Raw genomic sequence first — 21858 nt, 5'->3', positions numbered from 1 at the left:
TGCGCCCCCCAGCTGTGCCCTGGGCTGGACCCCTCACAGGCACAGTGTGGGTCACCGGGGTCTGACCCTCCAGGCACAAGGCAGCGGCTGGAGCCCGCTGCTCCCCGCCTGGGGCCCAGGCACTAGGACCGCCTGCAAGGGCAGGGCCTGGCTTCCTTCCTCTGCCAGCTGCACACACTCCGCCTGTGAAACAGCCACCCCCTGCCCCTCCCCTCTACCTGCTCCCCCTCCTCTTGCCCTCCATCCCCCTTCCCGGGACCCTCAGAAAGCTGCAGGCACCTCGGCCACTGGGTCGGCAGGAGGAAATGAGGGCTTCAGCCTAGACCTGTCCCCTCCCTGAGGGCCGGCCCGGGTCCCTCCCCATCGGGATGGGAGTGGCCTCAGCCAGTCAAGCATCATGTTTTGGGGAGCTGGCCACCATCTGCCACTCTTTGCTGCCCAGTTGGTCCTGCCAGGCCACTGCGCTTGCCAGCATGCCTGTCTCTGCTTGGTCTGAGGCATCAAGGCCCATGTTCGAGTTCAGTGGTCGAGGCTTAGGAACAACCTCCTGATTTAAACCAGCACGTGGTCCCCGCCACTATGGTCCTTGTATCCCAGTCTGAGTGCCTCGGACCCAGCTCCCCGTCTCCCCCGGTCACATGAGCACAGTGGGTGGGGGCAGTGGGTTCCAGATGTGAACTCCCTGCTCATTCACAGGGAGGTTTCTGTCTGTCCCCCTCCCTCCCACTCACTCTCGAAAAGTCAGTGGAAAGATCAGGCCTGTGCCTATTGGAGACTGGGGAGACCCACCCAGCTCTGCCCTCCTGCCTGGGCCTCAGCACCCCCAGGTGTAACCGGGAGATGGCAATAGCGGGGGCAGAGCCTGACACTGTGGACTGTGTCCCCTTCCCCGGAGGAAGCTCACAGCACTGGGGAAGGGAAACTGCCATCAAACCTCCACATCTTGTGGTCGATCACGAGGCCACACACCAACCAGCAAACTGGGGAGAGCACCCCCTTCCCCCGCGTGAGGCCGGGGTGGGGGTGGGGGTGGGGAGGGCGGCATTGTCCTGGTGGTCTCCTTGGTCCAGTCAAGACAAGGACCTCGGGGTGTGGAGCCGTGAAGGGTGCCTCGGCTCCGCCCACCCCCGCTCCCGAGCACCTGCCACTGGAGATGCCCCCACGCGAGGGGCGGGACACGGAAGAAACAGGACGGGACACCGTTCTATTGCTGAACACCAAGATGCCACTTTATTGTCGGGATTTTCTCCCACTTGTCACAGGCCTGTCCGGGTCCACACGATGAGGAAAATCAACCCGCAGTGCACGCGGCTGGCCAGGTCAGCTGACCGTTCTGTATGCTCTTCACACACACCAGCTCTTAACGTGGCAGAAATACCTTTAATTCGACTCAGTCTCACAGCTATTCTTAAAGTCGGTGTCAAGATTGTCACATCTTTAAATACAGATAGAATTGTCAGAAGTACATATTTTATATATATATTTATATATATATATATACACACATATGTATATATGTACACACACATACAGAAAAATACAAGACTGAATTGTCCACAATATTTAATTTACACACTACTGTAACTCTATGCAACTTCTGAAGACAGGTTAAGGTGATACAAGAAACTGTTAGAGCAAGTAAGTAGTTTGGTCCAATATTATCTTAATGTAATGGTGATTCGCTCCCTCTCTTTTATGGGACAACATACGATGACATACAACACATGCACAGTCATTCACTTAGGAACACATGAGGAAGACGCCACTCAGACTACCATCTGTCTACCCAGAGGGCCAACCAACCAAACACGACTAATAAGGCTATAATACAGCTATGCAGCATAAATGGTCAACACTGCTGATCCTAAAGTGAGCACCATATATACATCTGAATATAAAAAAACACAATGGAAACCGAACACATACGGGTTCAAAGGTGCCATTCCCAGGCTATACATAATCACAGGAAAAAGTATTTACAATTACTTGGAAAACAGCTGCAACAAAGAGTTTATTGCCAATGCCCTTTATAAACGTCTCTCCTATGTTTAATACAGATGTTACGCTCACTGTCTACGTGAACCACACATCTTATTTCTGGCCCTTTAGAAGATCCCTGCTCAAGAATTTCAAGCAAATGTGTTCTATGGCTTCACCCACACACCTTGCCTCAGAGCTTTCGATTATAAATACCACATTGAACTAGAGCTATAGCTTAAAACACATCTAGCCTAGGTCTAGAGAAAGTAAAAGTATTTGAAGTATCCTCTTTACTTAAGTCTAGTTAAGTATACAGTGAAATTCAGAGTTCTGAGTAAAAGAGATGGACGCTCAGGTAGCAGGGTCAGTGTCTGTGTTTCTGGAGGAGCTGTGCCCGGTAGAGGGCCGGCCCCTGGGGCTCTGCCACTGTGGGACCAGACACCTCACCGGAGGCCGATGAGCGAGGGGAGGCCCGGGCCCAGCCGCGTCCTGTGGCCAGTGTGGCTCAGCATCTAAGACCCCCTCGGGGAACAGCAAAGAAAAGGGGCCCGTGGCCCCTTCCGCAATCAGCGACGTGCAATACACCGTGCCCCACAGACACAGTGTGTCTCGCAAGATGATTATCTGGTCAGAAGGAGTCTCTGTGCGGGAATAGTTTCGTAAAGCGAGAGTTCTTGATTATATTGTTTTGGCAGGAAGGCAGAGTGAAAAATATTTCCAGCAAAAAAACAAAACTGAAGCAGGTTTTGTGCAGTTTTGTTCGCTGATTGTGTGTATTTTTTGATTAGTCAATTGTCATAGCTAATGGTGGGCCACGACTGAGCTAAAGGATATAAAATGGAAATAACAAAAGAGTCAACCTAATTACCAACCTCGTAAAAATCAATCCGTGTGTGTATGTATGTGTTTATATATGTTTTTTCGTTGCCCGGGTTTGGACTTTGCCCACCTCTGTGTGCACTCTGCCTCCATGTTAGGCCCTACAGCTTCTTCTATCTACATGGTTCTGAGGGAGACCCTGGGCTGTGCCCTGCGGGAAGGAGCTTACAGGAGCGTCATTTTGTTCTGTTAAACAGACACACTCTATAAGTAGAGTTAAGACATCATCAGTTCGCACATTACAAAATAAGATTGTCTGCTTGTCATTTACCACTACAGGGGAAGCTGCCATATAAATCTAAGTACTTCATCTCACCTAGTACAAAACGAGAAAATCTGTCTCAGTTAATTTTTAAGAGCCCAAGCTTTTGTCACACGATAGCTTAAGACAAACAGGTGTGGGTATGTTGAAATCTCGGTTTAAGGTTCTAGTGCAGACGTCGGCTGTACTCGGTCCGGCGCAGCCTCGGGAAGCTGGCAGGCACGTCCGCGGGCTCCGGGCCTGTCGGCATCTCACCGTTATTGCTTTGGTTCTGTATCGGACACCAGGGTGTGCCCAGGGCACGGAGTCTCCGTGTAACAGAAGGTCAGGACAGGGATTTAGATTTTTGCAACAAGGAAATACAAGCGTGTTTTCTCTGTCTAGGTTAAGTGCGGAACATCCAATTTCTAAGTGCTCCATTGGGATTAGGTTCCAAATATACATTTTAATTTAATCCTGATCATCCACACTAAAATTCTGAATGTAAAAGTGACACGAGAGGTTGACTTTCGGCGGGGACAGAAAGCAGTGTCTAGCAGCAGCATGCACAAAGACCATGCATTGTCACGGCGCCAGGCGAACGACGGGAAACATAATAAATAACTGCCCGCTGGGAGGAGAACCGGGAGGGAGACAGTGAAGGAGCCGGTCTTCACCGCTCGGAGCAGGAAGCGTGCGGGGGCCGGAGGGCCGCCGTCAGATGACGTGGCAGCAGGTGGCCGGGCTGGAGGCGCACAGCAGCCCCTCCTTGGGGTTCCGCTGGATGTTCACAGAGATGGTCTTTTCGCACAGAGGTAGCTGGAGCACGTTGTTCTTCAGGTTCTTGCTCTGGATCCGCTCGAGCTCGGCGGCGCTGTCCGCCACGTGGCCGGAGAAGAACTTGAGGCTGCCCACCACGGGCGCCTGGCCCGGGCTCCCCGCGGAGCCGATGCACATCTTCCACGTGGACTTCTCCTGGACCTTGACGCTGGAGAAGGACAGGCCGTGCTGCGGGTCCAGAATGTACCTGGTGCCCCCGTGCAGCTGGGAGCCCAGGCAGAGGCCCATGAGTTTGAGGCTCTGCACCAGCTCCCCGGCGCTGCGCGAGGCCAGCTGCGTGGAGTTGGCGGGGCCGGCGCAGCGGCGGGTGCTGCCCGAGGTGCCCCCCGGGGCGCCGCCCGAGCCGCCCGAGGGGCTGCCCCCGCCCGCGCTGTTCTCGCCGGGGCTGGCCTTGTCCGCGCCGCCGCCGCTGTTGCCGGGCTTGCTCTGGCCGCCGCCGTCGCCCTCGCTGCCCGGCGGCCCCTCGCTGCTGTCCCGGCGGTGCCAGGAGTAGGCGAAGCCGCCGTCCTTGTCCAGCCGCCGGCGGCTCTCCGAGTCGTCGTCGCTGGTCTCGGAGCTGCTGCAGCTGGAGCCGCGGCCCTGGCTTTTCCGGCGGTGGTAGCGCTTGTGCACCGTGCCCGGGGACGCGATGTTCATCTTCAGCCGGCTCAGCTTGGGCGGCAGGTTCTCGTCCATGTCGAACTCGTCGTCCGACTCCCCCTCCTCGAAGATCTGGTTCAGCACCGGGGCGCTCTTCCTCGAGGTCAGCCGGTTGGTGACCGAGGGCTTGCGGCGCAGGACCACCTGTGTGGACAGGGACATGGGCTTCTTGTCCTCCTCGTCCTCCTCCTCGTCCTCCTCCACCCGGAACAGGCACTTGCGCCCGCTGGCCGTGGGCTTCAGGCTGGCGGGCGGCACCGCGGACAGCGCCGGGCCGGCCAGCTCGGGGAGCTCGTCCTTCTTGGCCGCGTCGCACAGGCCTTTGCTCCGGTGGCCGTTGAGGACGCTGTCGGCCGCCCGCGCGGGAGCCGGAGGGACCGTCGCGTGGGACAGGGGCGTGGCGGTGAGGTCGTCCTCCAGGTCCTGGGGCACGTCGATTTTGGTGGGCCACGACTGCCTGTGTGACGGACGGGAAAGGGACACGCATGTAATCGTATGCAGACTTTGTTCAAGCACAGTATACACAACTCCTGGGACAAACTCCGCACACTGAAAAGAAAAGAAGAAATGGCAGCCATGCAAACTCATGCAGCGCCCCGTGAACGTCAGCAGGGATGCCCGAGGGGCACGCGGGTTCTGAACGCAGCTCAGCCTGTGCTCGTTGGCCAAAAACTTCGTCCCAGCTCTCAGGAAAGGTCTGCAAAGGGCGCCTCTTCTATACAACAGTTTACACGCCAAGAAAAACATTTTGTAAAAGCAAAACCTGAACACCACTCACTCTGTCCCTCTGGGTCTTAGATCTCAGCCCTTGATGGAGCATCGCTAGGAAGATTCACCTAAAATTTCCATCCTCCTTTTTGTAAAAGTCTGGTATTTACAAAGATAAATGGAAATAATTGAATCGATTTAACATGAGAATGGTGGAGAAAAGAGTCAGTGAATGCTGGCATATATCAATCTCCTCACCAATAAAGAAATGAAATCGGCAAAACAAATACTTCTATTTTAAATGCTCACGCAAGAGTACTGGATAGCAAAATCCACTATGACATAAACTTTGATTTTATTCCCCAATCTGGAATCACTCAAGTAACAAGAACCCTGCTTGGTAACTAAAGAAAAAGACTTTTGAAAATGAGGTCTCTGGCTTGTTCTGAATAAACGTCTCGGAACTCTCAGCTGTCCTCCCTGCCCAGGGGACCAGCGGACGCCAGACACATTTACAACAGCCACTTCCACACGATGACGTTTTCATTTCACACCAGTTATGTGATCCTAGAAATAACACCTCATTAAATCTATAGCTTGGTAAAACTCATAGGAATTTATAACCGACATCCTGTCCCCAACTCAGAGCCGGATCACATTCCCTTGAGGGTGGAGGGCCATCCGCTGACGTCACTGCGTGGTAGTTTATAGAAGCTGAGTGTCCGATCATGTGTGTGAGGTCAAGCAGTGTCTCCGGACAAGTCCTCCCCCAACACCATGGCACCCGGTGAGACTCGAGGTCCCAGAGCAGCCGCACACACTGTGCTTTCAGCCACCAGAACATCACCCCATGGCCCCTGGGGAGCCCATGGCGGGTGTGTGTGTGTGTGTGTGTGTGTGTGGTTCTGACTCGCCAGAGCAGCAGCCAGTCCCTTCGAGAAGGATGGGGAGGGCGCAGCCTGATAAAGGCGCCCCTCTCCTCCCTTCCCACCCCGGAAACAGGATGGGTGAGGGCTGCAGCTGTCGTGGTCGTGCTGACCATTAGGTATCCTCAGCAACAGAGCCAGGCCAGGCCCAGGGTCTGGACACCAAAGTCACAGTGCTGTAAGAGAAGGAAGCAAGCAGACACAGGAGGAAGGCAGGCCTGCAGGGCGTCCCCACTCCAGAATCCCCAGGAGGGGCCAGGAAACTGTGGGAGGCTCTGATGCTTCTTTATAGCTGCCATTGGCTTTGCAATTTCCAGAAGTAAAACCAGTTTAACTCAGTTACTATTTGATCACTTTTGGATCGAGTTCTGTTCTGTCTCACTGAACAGACAACAAGCTCAAATCCAAATGTCCCTTCTCCGGAAGAACTGGGTGGCTCCCGACTTGGTGGCCCAGCATGGGGTGACTACTCGGAGGCTGTGCTTTCCACCAGAGGGCTCAGCAGGACGAGGCTGACCCGCCCTCTCCGTGTCACTCTCCTGCTCTGTCCCTGCGCCCAGGCCTCTTCCAGGCCGACACAGACAGCGTGCCTAGTTTCCATTACAGAAGAATGCGTGCGGGACACCAAGTTCCTACACTGCTTCCAGCTCAGACCTCTCACTCTTCTTCTTCAGTCACCAGGACTGCTTTCTTCTCTCTCCTCTGCGCTCCAGGCTTTTGAATCACTACAGTTCCACGGGTTACTTTATCTGAATATGAATTCTAATAAATTTCCTAATGATGATGTAAAAAGTAACCCTTCCTACGCTCCGATTTTAAACAGAAAGCTAGCATGGCAGGAGAAAAGGAACCTGGGAGGAGGATGGAGAGCTCAGGACGGAGGAGGGAAGAAGGGACAGGGTGGTGACAGGCCCACCACAGGCAGCGAACAGGGAGCCGGTTGGACGCACCACAGGCCCTAACTCATCTGGCCTCGCCACACCCCCGGAGGCAGACGGTGCGACTCCCCTCACCTCACACACAGCTCAGCAGCTGAGTCAGAGGTTAAGTGACCTTCCCAGGTCATCGGCCAATAAATCAACCGGCTCATCTGACTGTCAAATCCCTGAAATCCTGAGACCACATCACGGCCCAGAAATGCCCTGTTGTTTTAAAAAGTTATTTCAAATGACTGAGGGAAAACTGGCCTTGTTCCTGGAATAAAAGAATAAAGAAAAGAATTTATTAATACGTGTCAGACCTAGAAGAGTTCAATGAAAATAAACTACAGGCACCCTGGCTGGAGACCGAGTCTCCAGACAAGTTCCTGGCCCCGGAGCCCGCGGCATCCTCGGTGGCGGAGGCTCCGGCCCCCGCGCTGGGGAGAGCCGGCCATCGCCGTGCACGCTCTGGCCCGGAGTGAGGAAGCAATTAAGCAAACAAACAAACAACGTTCACTATTTCAAAACGTTAACTTACTAAAATCAGTGAAGATTTTTTCTCACCTAAACTGGGCCTTGATGTTGCTGGGGCTGGCAGATCTGGTTTGGATTTCTTTCTCTTGCTTCTCCCTCAGGATCCTTTCGGCGAGCAAGAAGTACGTGGCCGTGATGTGGTTGTACCTGTTGGTCTCCAGGGCTCTGGAGAACAGGGAGAGGGCACAGAGACCTCAGCAGATTTAAAAAAAAAACAAACCTGCATCAAAATATTCTGTAAGAAAAATCCAAAATGCTGCTGGCATGTGGGCTAGATGTCAGGTTTAGGTGCATAAAAGGAAATGAGGCTTCAAGAATGTACATGTTATCCAACCCTCGACTCTGGGTCAAAGTCCTTGTTGTCGCTGAGCTGGCTCACTTGCTGCCACCAGCTGTGTGAAAGGGGTGATATGCATGTGCCCTGAGACACTGATACCAATCACAAAATCAGGGAGTTTTTACTCTTACACTCTCTTGGCATTTATTGGGATTTTATATATTAATGCATTGTTTCAATGTAACCAAGAGCCTGTCATTAGCGTCTTCTTTGCCTATGTTTTCATTCATCCAGTCCAAAACTGATGCTCTGAGAACCGAGCGCCGCCACCGGGGCTGGGGAGCTGCTGGGGGAGCAAGGCCCTCCGGGGTGACCCTGCCTGCTCCCCTGCAGCTGGCCTTCCAGTCAAGGGCAGGAGCAGGCGATGGGCCCGCCAGGCCCAGAACTACCCAGCCAGGCTTGTCAGGAGCTTTCTGTCGTTAGTGAAAATGCACAATGAGCACTAGGAAAGAAGCGACACGGGATCACTTTTCACATGTGCACCTGGGCCACAGTCTAACGGGCGGGCGCGCTGAGGACAGACTCCAAAGCAAGAGCCCATGAGAGCCAACACACGCGAGTCTCTGGTGCAGGGTCACCCACAGAGGAGGCTCACGCTGCTCACGCTGTGGGCGCGGTAAGACCAGGACCGCCTGGGAGGGCAGCTCTGGCGTCCAGATCCCCACTTCCCTCCGGCGCATGCTCACAGGTGGATGGGCACACGGAACCTCCTGAACCACTTGATGAGCGCTCCTTTTGGGTTTATAACTGAATTTACATGAATTAAATAGTGCTGTGATTTATTTAGTTAAGCCAAGAACATTAAGCCAATTCGGGGAGACAAAAATAGCCTTCTATCGTATATCTATTCAAAAACGAACCATCATTTCCTACACACTACTAAAGTGCGTGTCCTTGGCAAGCCACTCTTCCCATCGCACCAGCTGTTTCAATGGGGTAAATAACATCTGACCTTTCCTTAGAGGTCCTAGGACCTCTGCGGAAATGAATCAACGCTAAAGGAAAGCACTGGATCTTTATATTATCCTTGACTCTAAACGGCTCAGGTTATTTTAAAGAGTTAGGTGATTTCTAAGCCCTTTAGGCTCTGCAGTCCCTCTGTGGTGTTGGGGGCTCAGTTAATAACTTGTGGGCCTTGTGGGTCCCAGGCGGTGCTCTTCAAGGACCAGAGAGCAAGTGTTTCAGATTTTGAGGGTCATGTGGTCTCACAGATACGCTGCAGGAGCACATGCAGCGTGGACAAAACATGCAATGGGTGGGCACGACTGTGGTTCACTAACACTCCACTCACATAAACGCATGACTGGCCCCCACATGCCAACCCCTGACTTTGGGGACTTGAGATGATGCCCCATTCTCCCTGCTCACTGTGGGAACCAGTGAGGGACATGGAATGAAGAAGGATACTGCTATGGGCAAGGCATATACTGGGATACAAAGCAGTGTGCACCCCTTGTCACGAGTACAAAAATAAACAGAATACAACAAAACCTAAGAGGCGGGACCTGGGCAGGGAACGCTACAGATAAATGACATGACCTGTCAGCTGGATCTCTAGCCATCACACAGGGCCACAGGCCCTGGCAGGCACAGAGAGAGCCCGTTGCAAGCGTCTGAACCCACGGCCCCATGCAGGTGAGCGGTGACATACTCGACAATGGCGTCCCGATCCGCTATGTCCCCGAGCACCATGCGCTGAATGATGCTGTTGTGCTCCTCCTCCGAGAGGTTCTTGTAGGACACCAGGGGGATGTTATACTTGGTGGCTGGCGAAGGGTCCACACCCTGAAGCCAAGGATGGTTTTCGATCTCTTCTAGAGAGGCCCTTCTCTTGGGATCTCTCTGTAGCATCCGGGTGATCAGGCTGGAAAGGGAAGCAAGTCCATTGTTCAAACAAAGGTAGTTCTTTGAAAAAGTCTAATAAGATAATAAACCGGAGGCAGAATTGCACAAGACAAAAATAAGAGAAGGCAACGGGTGTCGATATTAGAATGAAAAAAGACAACACCCCCACTAATCTATAGACGTAACAGATATAATTAGAGGATATTATAAATACTTGAGAGCAAAAAACCTGAAAATTTAGGTAAAATGAACAAGTTCCCGGCACTATCCCTCCAGGGAGCATACCCTTGCCATTCCCTTCTCTCTCTCCTTCCCCCAAGGCTCGTATTCCCTAACCTCTAAGGGGCCCCATGAAATTTTTGCTATGATCAATAAATTCTTGCTTGCTTTTCCATTAAGAAGAAGAAAAAAAAGGATGAGTTCCTTGAAAAACACAACTTTGCCAAACTGACACAGGAGAAAGTAGAAAACTGAGTGGTCCAATGATTACTAAAGATAATTCCTCTTGGAGGGAGAAACAGAAGGTTTCTTTCTAACTTATTAGAACCATTCTATTTCTTAAGCTGGATAACAGGTACAGATGTATTCATTTTATTTCAGAAACATTTTAAACATTCTTGTGAATGACGTATTTCAATATAAAAATAAGTTTTTGCGTAGAGGCTGTGGATTGCAAACATTTAACATGCACACAACATATAGTATCCTGCTTCCTGGGGCAGAGAAGAATAATAGGGCATAAACATCGCCATCATCAACATTCTTATCAGGTGCTTCCTCTGTGCGGCGGGCTGAGCTAAGAGCTTTTACAGACATTAACAATAACCCTAAAAGGTAGGTTCTATTATTCTCACATCATTAGTAAAGCGAGAAGACAGTATTTGAATCCAGAGAGTTTGAACACCTACGTTCTTAACAATCCACCACATGGCCTAAGATGGAGCTCCACCTGAAGAAATCTTCCAACTCAGATTTCCTTCTATCCACCCCCCTCCCCCATTACAGTTGACATTCAATACTGTATTAGTTTCAGGGGTACAGCATAGTGATTAGACATTTCTATAATCACAAAGTGATCCCCCATAAGTCTACTACCCACCCATCAGGCAACACACATAGTTACCAGCTGATTGGGAGAAACTCAAAACTATGTTACTACACCAAAATCATTTAAGTACCCTGTTTCCCCGAAAATAAGACAGTGTCTTATATTAATTTTTTCTCCCAAAGTTGCGCTAGGTCTTATTTTCAGGGGATGTCTTATCTTTCCATGCGCTAGGTCTTGTTTTCGGAGGATGTCTTATTTTTGGGGAAACACGGTAGTAGGTATACTCTCAGCCAAGCTTATTTCAAAGTATCACCCACAAGGTCAATGAAATCTGGAACTTCCAACAGTTCCTTTATTTCCACTATATTCCTTACTACACATATCCGAGTCCTGTGTAGTACTTTAAATCCAAAACAATCAACTTGAGTGTATTTTTGTGGCTTCCCGTAGTCACATGAACCAAACAGAGCTCTTTAGATCCTAGGAGCACAGGGATCCCCGAGTCTGTCATGGAGACATCTATACACTGTCTCCAGTTAGTTAGTGGGTGGGAATAAAATTATGAGACACACTATGGAAATCCCCAAATGGTGTGTTGATCGTCTATTTCAGAAATGCCCTAATTCTTCTCTGGAACTTAAAATAATCCCAGGTGGCCGTGCTCGTTGCTGATGCAAACAGTGGTTCTCGAGGTAATGTCTCATTTCAAGTGAAAGTAACCCCCTCCCCTGGAGCCTGTAGAAGCACATGATGAGCCTCTTAAAACTGGCATATTGAAGCAACACAGTAATACACTCTGTATCCAATATCAAATTTCAAATCATATTCTGGGGTTAACTCCCCAAAACACCCTTTTCAAGATCAGAAATATTAAGTTCAAAAATTAAAATAAACACTTTTTTTTTACTTACTCTTTACACTCTTTAGACACATGGGATGGGACCGTGTATTTACAATCCATGATCATTGTCAATGTTTCACTGTCATTGGCCTCTTGAAAGGGTGGCTGCCCGCACACCAACATGAAAAGGATCACTCCCAGACTCCATATATCTACAAATCAAAGACATACTGCTAAGTATTGGACTAGTCAGAAAACCAAAAGCACTTGGTTAAAGGAAACAATAGTATTTTATTTTGAACAGTCAAAAGCACTTATATCTCAAAGTAAAAAGACTAGGGAGACAGATTAAGCCCCAGTGAGATAGAGGTGATATCTGTCTTGTTCACTGTTTAGTTCACTTAAGGCCCAAGCGAGTGCCAGGCACACAGTGAATGGTCAATAAATGTTGACTAAAGATACGAATTAATTATTTTGTTAACGGCAAGAGGGTCAACTGGAAAATGCCTATCAAGGTTCACAAATCATGGGCAGGCACGGCTGTAGTCCCATCACATTACCCACCAGAGGAAAAGCTAAGAGGGTAATAGTCTGAGACTTGGAAAGGATTTTGCCTAAGGTCTGTTTATCTCGGCTGTTCTTCACCTTGATCCGGATCCTGGTGAGATAACCAGATCTTACAACTCATGATCTTTTATAGATAAGGAAATTGCTGCTTGAAGAGAAGAGAAACGTTCCTGGCCGTCAATGAGGGAATGTTCCTGACTGTCAATGAGAGGATGAGGATGAAGGTTTAAGTCATCAGAAGCACACTCTGGCTTAACGGTAGGACCTCCGTAATACAGCTGTGGAAACACTGGGGAAGGCAGCGAGCGTCCTGTCACCGTGAATGCTCCAGCAGAGGCTGGGCAGCCACCTGTCCGGTCGCTGCAGAAGGCGCCCTGCACTCTGCAAGGCCGGACTAGTCACATCCCAGGACCCTTTCGCTCCAGCAATAGACTAACCCCTATGATTAAAAGCAATCCCTTACTTCTTATACGAATAAAAAACAAAGCTGTCAATCGGATGGAAAAATATCTTTTTCAGACAAAAAAAAATCCATTTAGAAAGGGTATCATATGAATTAATTCATTCCAAAAAATAAAATATAGGCAGATTATATCAACATTCACATAAGAGAGAAATTCAAGAAGCTTTCCAGACCACCAAAGGCTTGGAGAATGGAGCAGGCCATCTGGCCTGTGAATACTCGACTGCTCCAAGAGAGTTAAACCTTGTTCATAAAACGTATTTTCCTCGGTCCAAACTAAACAAAGGCACAAACACAAAAGCTACACACACACCATGATTCTTAGAATGTACATTAAGTTTTCCTAAGGATGCTCCAATGGAAATTAGCGAGGCAGACAGAAAACTCCACTAAAATTAAAACATTTATACAAACGAGAATGAAAGGAACCTAAGGATCTTCCAGTCCGAACCCGTGGCGTTGTGTGTTGGATCCATGAGTTATGGGTCCCTGCCCCAAAACAGATGGCTGGCTCAGCCACCATTCCACTGACCTGCATCATCTACCTTGACCTTGGACTCCAGAGGGCCATCCCCTTCAAAGTCAAACATCCCGAGTAATGTGGCTAGTGGCACCTGCTCTGTAACCATCCAGCGAGAAGAACTGATTACCCTATTAGTACCTTTCAAATATTTTTCATGGAAATTTATATAGGTTGATGTTTAACTTAAACCTTCTTTGTAGAACTGAACCTGCTGTTTTTGGTCACCTTGCCCCAACTCTCAAGCCACCACCGTGAACAAGTGGCAATTGCAATTATTCTCCCTTTAATCAATATGCCTTTCATTTTACATGATATCAACTATCACGTAAACCCCCCTTTTCTCTAATGCTCATCACACAGGGGGATTTTTCAGCAAGTTTTTGTGCATAATATACACTTGACTGTCTCCTCTCCAAAGAAGGAGGGTTTAAAATGGCTCACCTGAAAAAATGTGCATAAACATAAAAATTAGGATTAAAACAAAAATGTTCTTCTGTTGTTAATACTGACAATGTCTAACACTACTTGCTACTATGCCCAAACCTAACCATGAATATGTATTATATTTAAGATATGATAAATTGTATCATTCCGAAGACATCCTACAAACGCATTTTTTATAAAATGAATTTGGTTCATTATTTCTTCTACCACCTCCTACTTTCCCTGTGGATAAAGTAGTTTGGTTTTTACTTTTTCTCTGTGCTAAACTGGAGATGCTATCTGACAGTGACAATTACACAAAACTGATGTTTTAAAACTATAATGAGTAATATAAATATCGACTAATGATGCCCAAATCCTCATCTGGTTAAACACCACTTTCTTTTCTGTTAAATATTAACCTCAGCAGCAACAAGCACATCCAATTATTTGGCAATGTTCTCTTCAAGACCATCTGCCCAAGCAAACGAGCACTGCTGATTAGGAAGTGACGCATGACCAGGAGTTACAAAATAAAACCAACATAAATATATACACTGTCTCCAGTTAGGTTTCAAACCATTTCTGAACATGGAAATGCTGACGACTGGGAAACTTAGGAATACAGTGCCATGCAGTGTGACGTCATGGTCCGGAGCAGCGCCTCTGGGGAACACAGCGTCACCAAGAGGGCAGTTTTAGAAGGCAAACGACCCAGCCCTAGCTGGGTTGGCTCAGTGCAGTGGGTAGAGCGTCGGCCTGCAGACTGAAGGGTCCTAGGTTCCATTCTGGTCAAGGGCACATGCCCGGGTTTCGGGCCTGATCCCCAGTAGGGGGCGTGTAGGAGGCAGCTGATCAATGATTCTCTCATCACTTCTCTCTCTCCCCTCCCCTCTCTCTTTCTCTTTCTCTCTCTCTCTTTCTCCCCTTACCCCTCTGAAATCAATTTTAAAAAATATTTAAAAAAACAAAAAAGGGCAAATGACCCTCTCACCGACAAGGTGAGTATTCAGGGGCCATTTATTCCATTTACTTATCTTCCAGACGTTTTATTTCTCTTTGTACTCTATGTTTAGCTCTTTGAATCATTTTATTTTTTTCAACCTAGGGGCCAAAGGTCAGAGATAAGTATCGCTAAACAAATGCTAAGTGGTATGCCTTTAACCTGTCTTTGACATGAACAGTAACTTCCTCTTAGGGCGGCAGTGGGCCTGAAAGGACTGAAATGGACGCAGCCAGAGCCCAGCACACAGGAAGGGCAGGGAGGGCCCGGAGGCAGAGGGGGTTGCTGCTGCCCTGCTCCCGTTCGAACCGGGCAGGCCCTGGTCCAGCACGGCGGACATGGAGGTACCCTTGCCCTGACGGGGCTCCAATTCCCGTGAGAAACAGACAGCACGGTGACGTATATACATCCCATATATACATCCAATTCCCGTGAGAAACAGACAGCAGGTAACAGAAACAGGAAGTAGGTAAGCTCAAAGGGCACAAAGCCAGAGAGAGAAGAGCCCCTAGAGACAGGCGAGAGGAACAAGGAGGCCTCAGGGGCACAGGCTAAAGGAAGGGGTGAGTCAGGAGAGTGGATCCCCAGGACAGATTCTCTATTACGTTCCCCCACAAACGGGGAGGGAGGCAGTACTTTTCTTAATAAAAACTCACGTCAGTGGATATTTTAAATGATCTTTTTTCATTTTAAAAAGTTTACCAATAAAACTACAAACTCTCAAGGTACAGGTCACAGCCTCAGCCTGAGATCCTAGGCGCACAGGGATCCCCCGAGTCTGTCATTGGGGGTTTGGGGTAGGGAGGTGAGAGAAAGAGCATGGAACATTATTCTCATTTTTTAAAACGTTCAAAGAATTCCCTACTCATAGTAAAGGTACACGGGTTAACAAGCACCAATCAGCCACCTGAAAAATCAAACTTAATGTTGACACTATTTGAAACACATGCTTTGAATTCATACCTAGCTATAGACTCTTGATTAATAAAAATGGAAAAAAGAAAATATCAATAAGTACAGTTCCTTTGAATATATATATATCCCGCAGAGAGGTAGGGAGAGGGAGCGAGAGACAGAAACATCAATGATGAGAATCACTGGTTGGCTGCCTCTTGCACATTCCCCACTGGGGATGGAGCCTGCAACCTGGGCATGTGCCCCGACAGGGAGTCCAACTGTGACCTCCTGGTTCATAGGTCGACACTCAACCACTAAGTCACACTGGTCAGGCCCTTTGGTGTGTGTGTGTGTGTGTGTGTGTGTGTGTGTTTGTTTTTAAATCTTCCCAAAATAAAAAAATCTTCCAACTCATGGAACTGTGGAAAAGGGTGCAAGCTGGCAAAGTCTTTGTTAGTATAAAGGGTGGAGTTGCTGGTGCCCCGACGGGCCCTGAAGCTGGAACTCAGAGCACAGCCGTGAGCACTGAGGCCACCTCTGCCAGCTTTCAGCAGGTCCGGTTACCATCACACAACTGAACTCGGCCGTTTCCAGCGTTAGAGATGGAGTCTCCATCACAACGCTCACTGCAAGCAGGCTAAGAGAAGATCAAATTGAAAACAAAACGAAAGAACAAGCTAATGATTAATTTGAGGACAAGCAATTGCCACGGGGGATGGGGTGGGGGGAATGCCCTGACTACTGAGATCTTCTAAACATCATTTCTGAAGTGAATTTTCTAGGCAGCAAAAATAAAAAAAATGGGGATTAGAGAGCAGTAAGAACGGAAGGCCAGAAGTACGGTTCTAGGTGGAAACCTCTATTTCTGTCTCTCACCAGTGTAGCCATGAGTCATGGCAGAAGCAGTGGGAATAGAATGTTCTAAAACCACGACAGGGGAGCAGGGACCGGCACCTTTCACCACGTTACAACCGGCAGGATTTATGCAACCACTTCTCAGTTCCAACTGTGCTCACCAGCAACGGACACGTGACCCGGAGCGAACATAAAAGGCAATGCTTTCTGAGAACAGCAAGGACGGCTGCAGACGGCCGAGGGTGAGACCGAGGAAGCCCGCTTCTTGTATAATATTCACAAGCCTAAGGCCCACGGTCTGCTGATGTGGATTCTGTCTACACAGTAAGAGCGACTCAGGTGCATTCACCATCACCTAGAGCTTTGGTTCCTAAGGATCCTTTGTGAATGAGATCAGTGGCTGGCGCTAAGGGACGTGACTAGAGACCGTTCTGAAAGTAGCTCATCTGAATGAACAGAGTAGGAATGAACGCAGAAGAGGAATGAAGAATTTGGACAAGTCCATGTTTTAGGATGTCTCTGTTATTCCTGGTGTTATCAACATTCTAGTGAGAAGCAAAGTCTTATTACTTAACAAGGGAATTATTTCTTCTCTTAAAAAAATAAAAATAAGGCCCTAACCGATTTGGCTCGGTGAATAGAGTGTCGACCTGCGGACTGAAGGGTCCCAGGTTCGATTCCAGTCAAGGGCATGTACCTTGGTTGTGGGCACATCCCCAGTAAAGTGCAGGAGGCAGCTGATCGATGTTTCTCTCTCATCGATATTTCTAGCTCTCTATCCCTCTCCCTTCCTCTCTGTAAAAAATAAATAAAAATAAAAATAAGGATGAGTGCCATCATCCCATATATACATTAAAAAATGCCTTTCCCGCATCAAACATCAATGCTGCCCAAACTAGCTTATCATCTCACCCAACCTGTTTGTCTCCATTTGTGTTCTAGCCTGGTCAGTGCAACTCCACCCAATCAAAACCTTGGAGACATCCCAGACTCTCCATTCTGTGGGTTCTCTGACTCCCCCGTCAGGGAGATTCTGCCAGGGCCTGTGCTTAGAACCCTCAGAGGCCCCGAGTGACCTGGTGAGTGACCTGGCGAGTGACCTGGCGAGCTGGGCCACCTGGCGGTTCAGCATCCCTACAATGAGCTGTAGTTACAGGTGCAGAGAGCCTCAGATGCAGGCTGTGTCCCCACAGGAGGTAGTCCTGCCCAACAGGGCAGAGCCCCCAAAAGGCAGCTGAGGTGGAGGTGGACGGTTCCTCTCCTTCAAATGACAGCTGAGCGAGAAAGGAGGGTAGGGAGTGTGGAGGGTGTGTACAGGGGGTGGGGCCATCACTGAAGACACGCTGCATTTCGCTGTAGTTGCGTCAGGCCTGGTGCAAACCTGTTTCACAGTCAGAAGGAAACAGGAAAAGGTTCCAGGAGTCACAGGGTTATCGAGCACACACCGGAGGACTGCCCAGGTTAACAACCCAACCCAGAGAAGCAGGAGAGGACTGCACCTCAGCGCTCCTTCACAAGTAACTTCAGGACTCTGACCTTGGGGCCCCTCAGGAGGTGACCTTGCCGAGTGAAGAGGGAAAGATAACCCAGGCTGAGACAGATCGCGGTCTGACTTCTTTCAGCAGAGTCCTGGGTTCAAATTCTACTTTGGCCACTTCATTAGCCATGTATTCCGGGCCTGGTTTTTCTGCATCTTACGTCTCTCCTCTGGGAAGTGCGACACCCCACTCCTCTGGTAACGTCAGAGGGGGGGTCTGGGCAGACGGGTGCACGATGGCTGCACAGCCTGCGAGGACTGATAAAAACAGTGACTCTACCTGCAGGGGACGGCTAGAAAAGCAAAGAGGAGCTTATACTTTTCATTGGAAATACATCTGTATTATTTGAATTATCTTATAAGAGCATTCATTTACTACTTATAAAAACTTTTTTAAATTTACTGCGCTTGAGAGAATATTACTATGATGTGTACACACTTTAACTGCATAAGCACAAAGCTCTTTATAGGAACATAAAAGGCAGTAAAGCCTGGACACGTCCCTCCTCACGAGATGGTTCTCAGCCCGTGCGCGGGGGACGGGCTTCGCGAGGGGTTATCTTCATTGTCATTGTTAGCACAAACAACTTCCCTCGAGGATTTAAAAGCTCAAACATTCAACTCACGGATGTTTCAGAAAACCCCCAAATAGTTTTATAAAATGTGATGGGAGGAAAAAGGGGGACTGAGGGGCCACAGAACCCCAGCCCCAGCCCAGCTTTCCGGTGGCAGCTCAGCAGCACAGGGTCCAGGCGGGGGTCGGGCCTCGGAAGGTGAGTGCTGTAGGTCTCCTCCCTCGAGTTCCGGCTCCCTGCTTCAGCACAAACCTGAGGGTTCTCGATGGAAAGGGGACCCTGAGCCAGAGCTCCAGGCACCCACCCGGGGACATTCCCAGACAGTCAGTCTGGATGCTCTGGCTGGCTTGAAATTCCCATCTAGCCAGAGCTATTTCTAAATACGTGGGTGAAGCAACCGTTACAAAGTTGTACCTTACCACAATCTGGCCTTTTTTAAAAAAAAAAAAAAAAACACCTGATGGGAAAATATCCTTGGGTGCGCGTGTGGCTCAGTGGTTGAGCGTCAACCTATGAAGCAAGAGGTCATGGTTCGATTCCCGGTCAGAGCATGTGCAGGTGTGCAGGAGACAGGCAATCGATTACTCTCATAGTTGATGTTTCTACCTCCCTCTCCCTCTCTGAAATCAATAAAAATATATTAAAGAAAAAACAAACCACCTGGTGAGAAAGGGTTTCAGGTGGTCCATACTATTCCTGTGAAATCACGCCTCTGAGCCTCTCTACGAGGGAATCACAGCTTTCATTGGACTCATAGTGAGTCTAGAACTCACTAAATATACAGACAGAAGGCATGAGGAGGTGAGCAGAGACCAAGAGGAGCAGGGAGGGGACCACCATTAAACGCTAAAGAAGTATAGAAGAATGTACATTTTCACTTCTGGTTATTATTTAAATACGAACACTTCACCAATTTACGTGTCATCCTTACGCAGGGGCCATGCTAATCTCTGTATCGTTCCAACTTTTAGTACACGTGCTGCCGAAGCCAGCACCATTTTCATTTCTGTAGTCCATCCCTGTACTGTGGATTCAGTTACACAAACGTGGCGAGCTTGTCCTGTTTGCCAGGTGATGAGGACGGGCACAGATAGGATATAAACAGACACACAGTTCCCTCTCTCAAGGACCCTGCTATTGAGCAAGAGGGACAGGGAGCCATCTGGAGTGTGCAAGACTTGGCATCGCCCCATCCAATTCCAAAGGGAAGAGGCCATCGGAGCATGTGCCCTCTGCATTTCACCCTCTGTTTTTAGCCGCCTACAACCCCCTCTTCTTTTTATCCAACTGATGTGCCCACCATGTGCCCGGTGCCTCTGTAAAGAGTCTCACTCCACACTCTTGTCTTCCTTCTTTGCAGACACCGCCACACATCCTGAGGTCTTCCTGAGGCTCCAACTCTAAATAGCACTGAATTAAAACTGTAAACTATTAAATTAGGCACTGTCTTGGACTGTACATCACATCACTATAAGGCCAATAAATCAAGATAGATTGGGTAAGACAAAGGGAGTGACACAGAAAATGGTTCCATAGAACGGTGGCAGTCGGAGAGGTAAAAACAGTGACGGACACGTATGGGTGCATCTCTGCTGATGAGCAGGCTCTGCTCTGTGGCACCTGTTCTACTTCTGCTCTCTTCCTCACCTTCGTCACCGAAGTCATCCTTAACCTGTGAGGGTCCGAGTGACAGCAGCCCAGCCCCTGAAGGAACTAACCCAAGAAGTGACTCTGCATGATGATGTTACTGTTTCTCAAGAAGCCACTTCCTGACGTGAGCAGACGGGGTTTCCCTAGACACTGTCACTACCGGGTCCCCTCAGGGCCATCTTGGAGTGAGCACAGAGAGTCAGGCAGCACAGCACCCTGATGTATAATAAGTAGATAGGCGTGTTCTGCAGCAATTCTTAAAAACATGACAAGAGCTCCGCCTGGCCAACTGGAGTTGAGTCTGCGCAGTGATGGGTATTCCTTTTGTTGTTGTTAATCCTCACCCAAGGATATTTTCCCATTGATTTTTGGAGAGAGTGGAAGGGAGGGAGGAGGGGGAGAGAGCGAACATCAATGTGGGAAAGACACATCGATTGGTTGTCCCCCACACGGTCCCTGACCAGCTGCAATAGAAGTATGTGCACCTGGTGGAAATCGAACCTTTGACCCTTCAGTACACAGGCCAACACTCTACCCACTGAGCCAAACTGGCTAGGGTGCGATCTGTATTCTAACAGGATTCCAAATGTATTGTTAATTTGTTCTCACTACTGATTTTCTGTTCTACAAACTAGACTTTCTTCGGCAGGTTTATGTTTCTTCTCTCCAGCCCACTTGCCCTCAGAAACACAAAAAAAAAGCTTTAAGAAATACCCGAGCTGATGTGCTGTTTCCACCTGCTAAAGGTTCTTTCTCCTGTGAAAGCATGTGGCTTCGGTTTCTACATGGATTCCTGTGTTAAAACAGTGACTGTTTGGGCGATCTGAAAAGCTCTCTGAAGATCCAAGAAACGAACCAGTTATCAAATAAATACCAAGACTTTCATGTTTTATTTTATCGAACATTTAACACACACTCAGAAAAGTGCCTACGTTAGAAGCTAACCTACTCCCTAAAGACAAATAACCTGACATTCGGAAAGTTAAATACAACTAAAACCGTGGGGCAGAGAAACACAGGAGCAGAGGTCTCGGGCCTGCCCCTCCTCCCGGTTTCCCACGGCAGCCATTTCAGAGCTCCTCCCGAGGACAGATGTCCCAAGGAGAAGAGAGCACCTCGGAAGGAAGAAGGCCGATCCTTGCACCAGCTCCGGGACGGCAGCCTCAGCACCAGAGAAACATGCCATCCCGCGATCCCTCCAAGAGGAGGTGCTGCGACGCACCGCTGACCACGGAGGCCGTGCCTGCCTCTGCCTGAGCTCCGTTCTTCACCTGCCCTATGCATCCATCTATCCCCATGACAGCCCTAAGGCAGGCCCTACAGTTACCCCGATTTCACCGGGGAAGCTAGGGAAAGGAGGCAGGTGAGGCAGGAGAAGGCAGTGGTGGGGCCCCGCACCTACAGCGCAGGGGGTGAGGCCGCCAGGAAGTGGTATGGGGGCAAGAGCGCCCGGGGCCAGGGGAGGGAAGGTGGAGGGGCTGAGGCAGGGGTGCCCGTGGATTGTGGCTAACGGCCAGGAGGCGGAGTGGCTGGAGCTGAGCGGGCAGCTGGGAGACAGGGGGAGGGATCAGTCAGGAAGCCAGTTCTGAGGGCCATGCTGGGCACCGGGAGGGCTCTCGTTTTGGTT

The 21858-nt window shown here is 49.4% G+C and overlaps 1 protein-coding gene across 6 annotated transcripts in view; it reads right to left on the bottom strand.

Annotated features, from left to right (window-relative positions):
- Positions 1-1202: 1202 nt before the first annotated feature.
- The window catches only part of SNRK (SNF related kinase), a 38720-nt gene continuing 18064 nt past the window's right edge, over positions 1203-21858 (bottom strand). For all 6 annotated transcript variants that reach the window (XM_084903185.1, XM_084903190.1, XM_084903188.1 and 3 more), the window contains 4 exons: positions 11809-11950; positions 9656-9868; positions 7698-7832; positions 1203-5036 (listed from right to left, as the gene is read on the bottom strand). In XM_084903185.1, the coding sequence (XP_084759311.1) occupies positions 3818-5036; positions 7698-7832; positions 9656-9868; positions 11809-11950 (1709 nt within the window). In that variant the 3' untranslated portion in view covers positions 1203-3817. The remainder of the gene's footprint in view (positions 5037-7697; positions 7833-9655; positions 9869-11808; positions 11951-21858) is intronic.

Source organism: Pipistrellus hanaki (genome assembly GCF_964339955.1).
Source record: "Pipistrellus hanaki genome assembly, chromosome: 13".
Lineage (NCBI taxonomy): Eukaryota > Metazoa > Chordata > Mammalia > Chiroptera > Vespertilionidae > Pipistrellus > Pipistrellus hanaki.
This window is presented reverse-complemented; position numbering and strand designations above follow the sequence as displayed.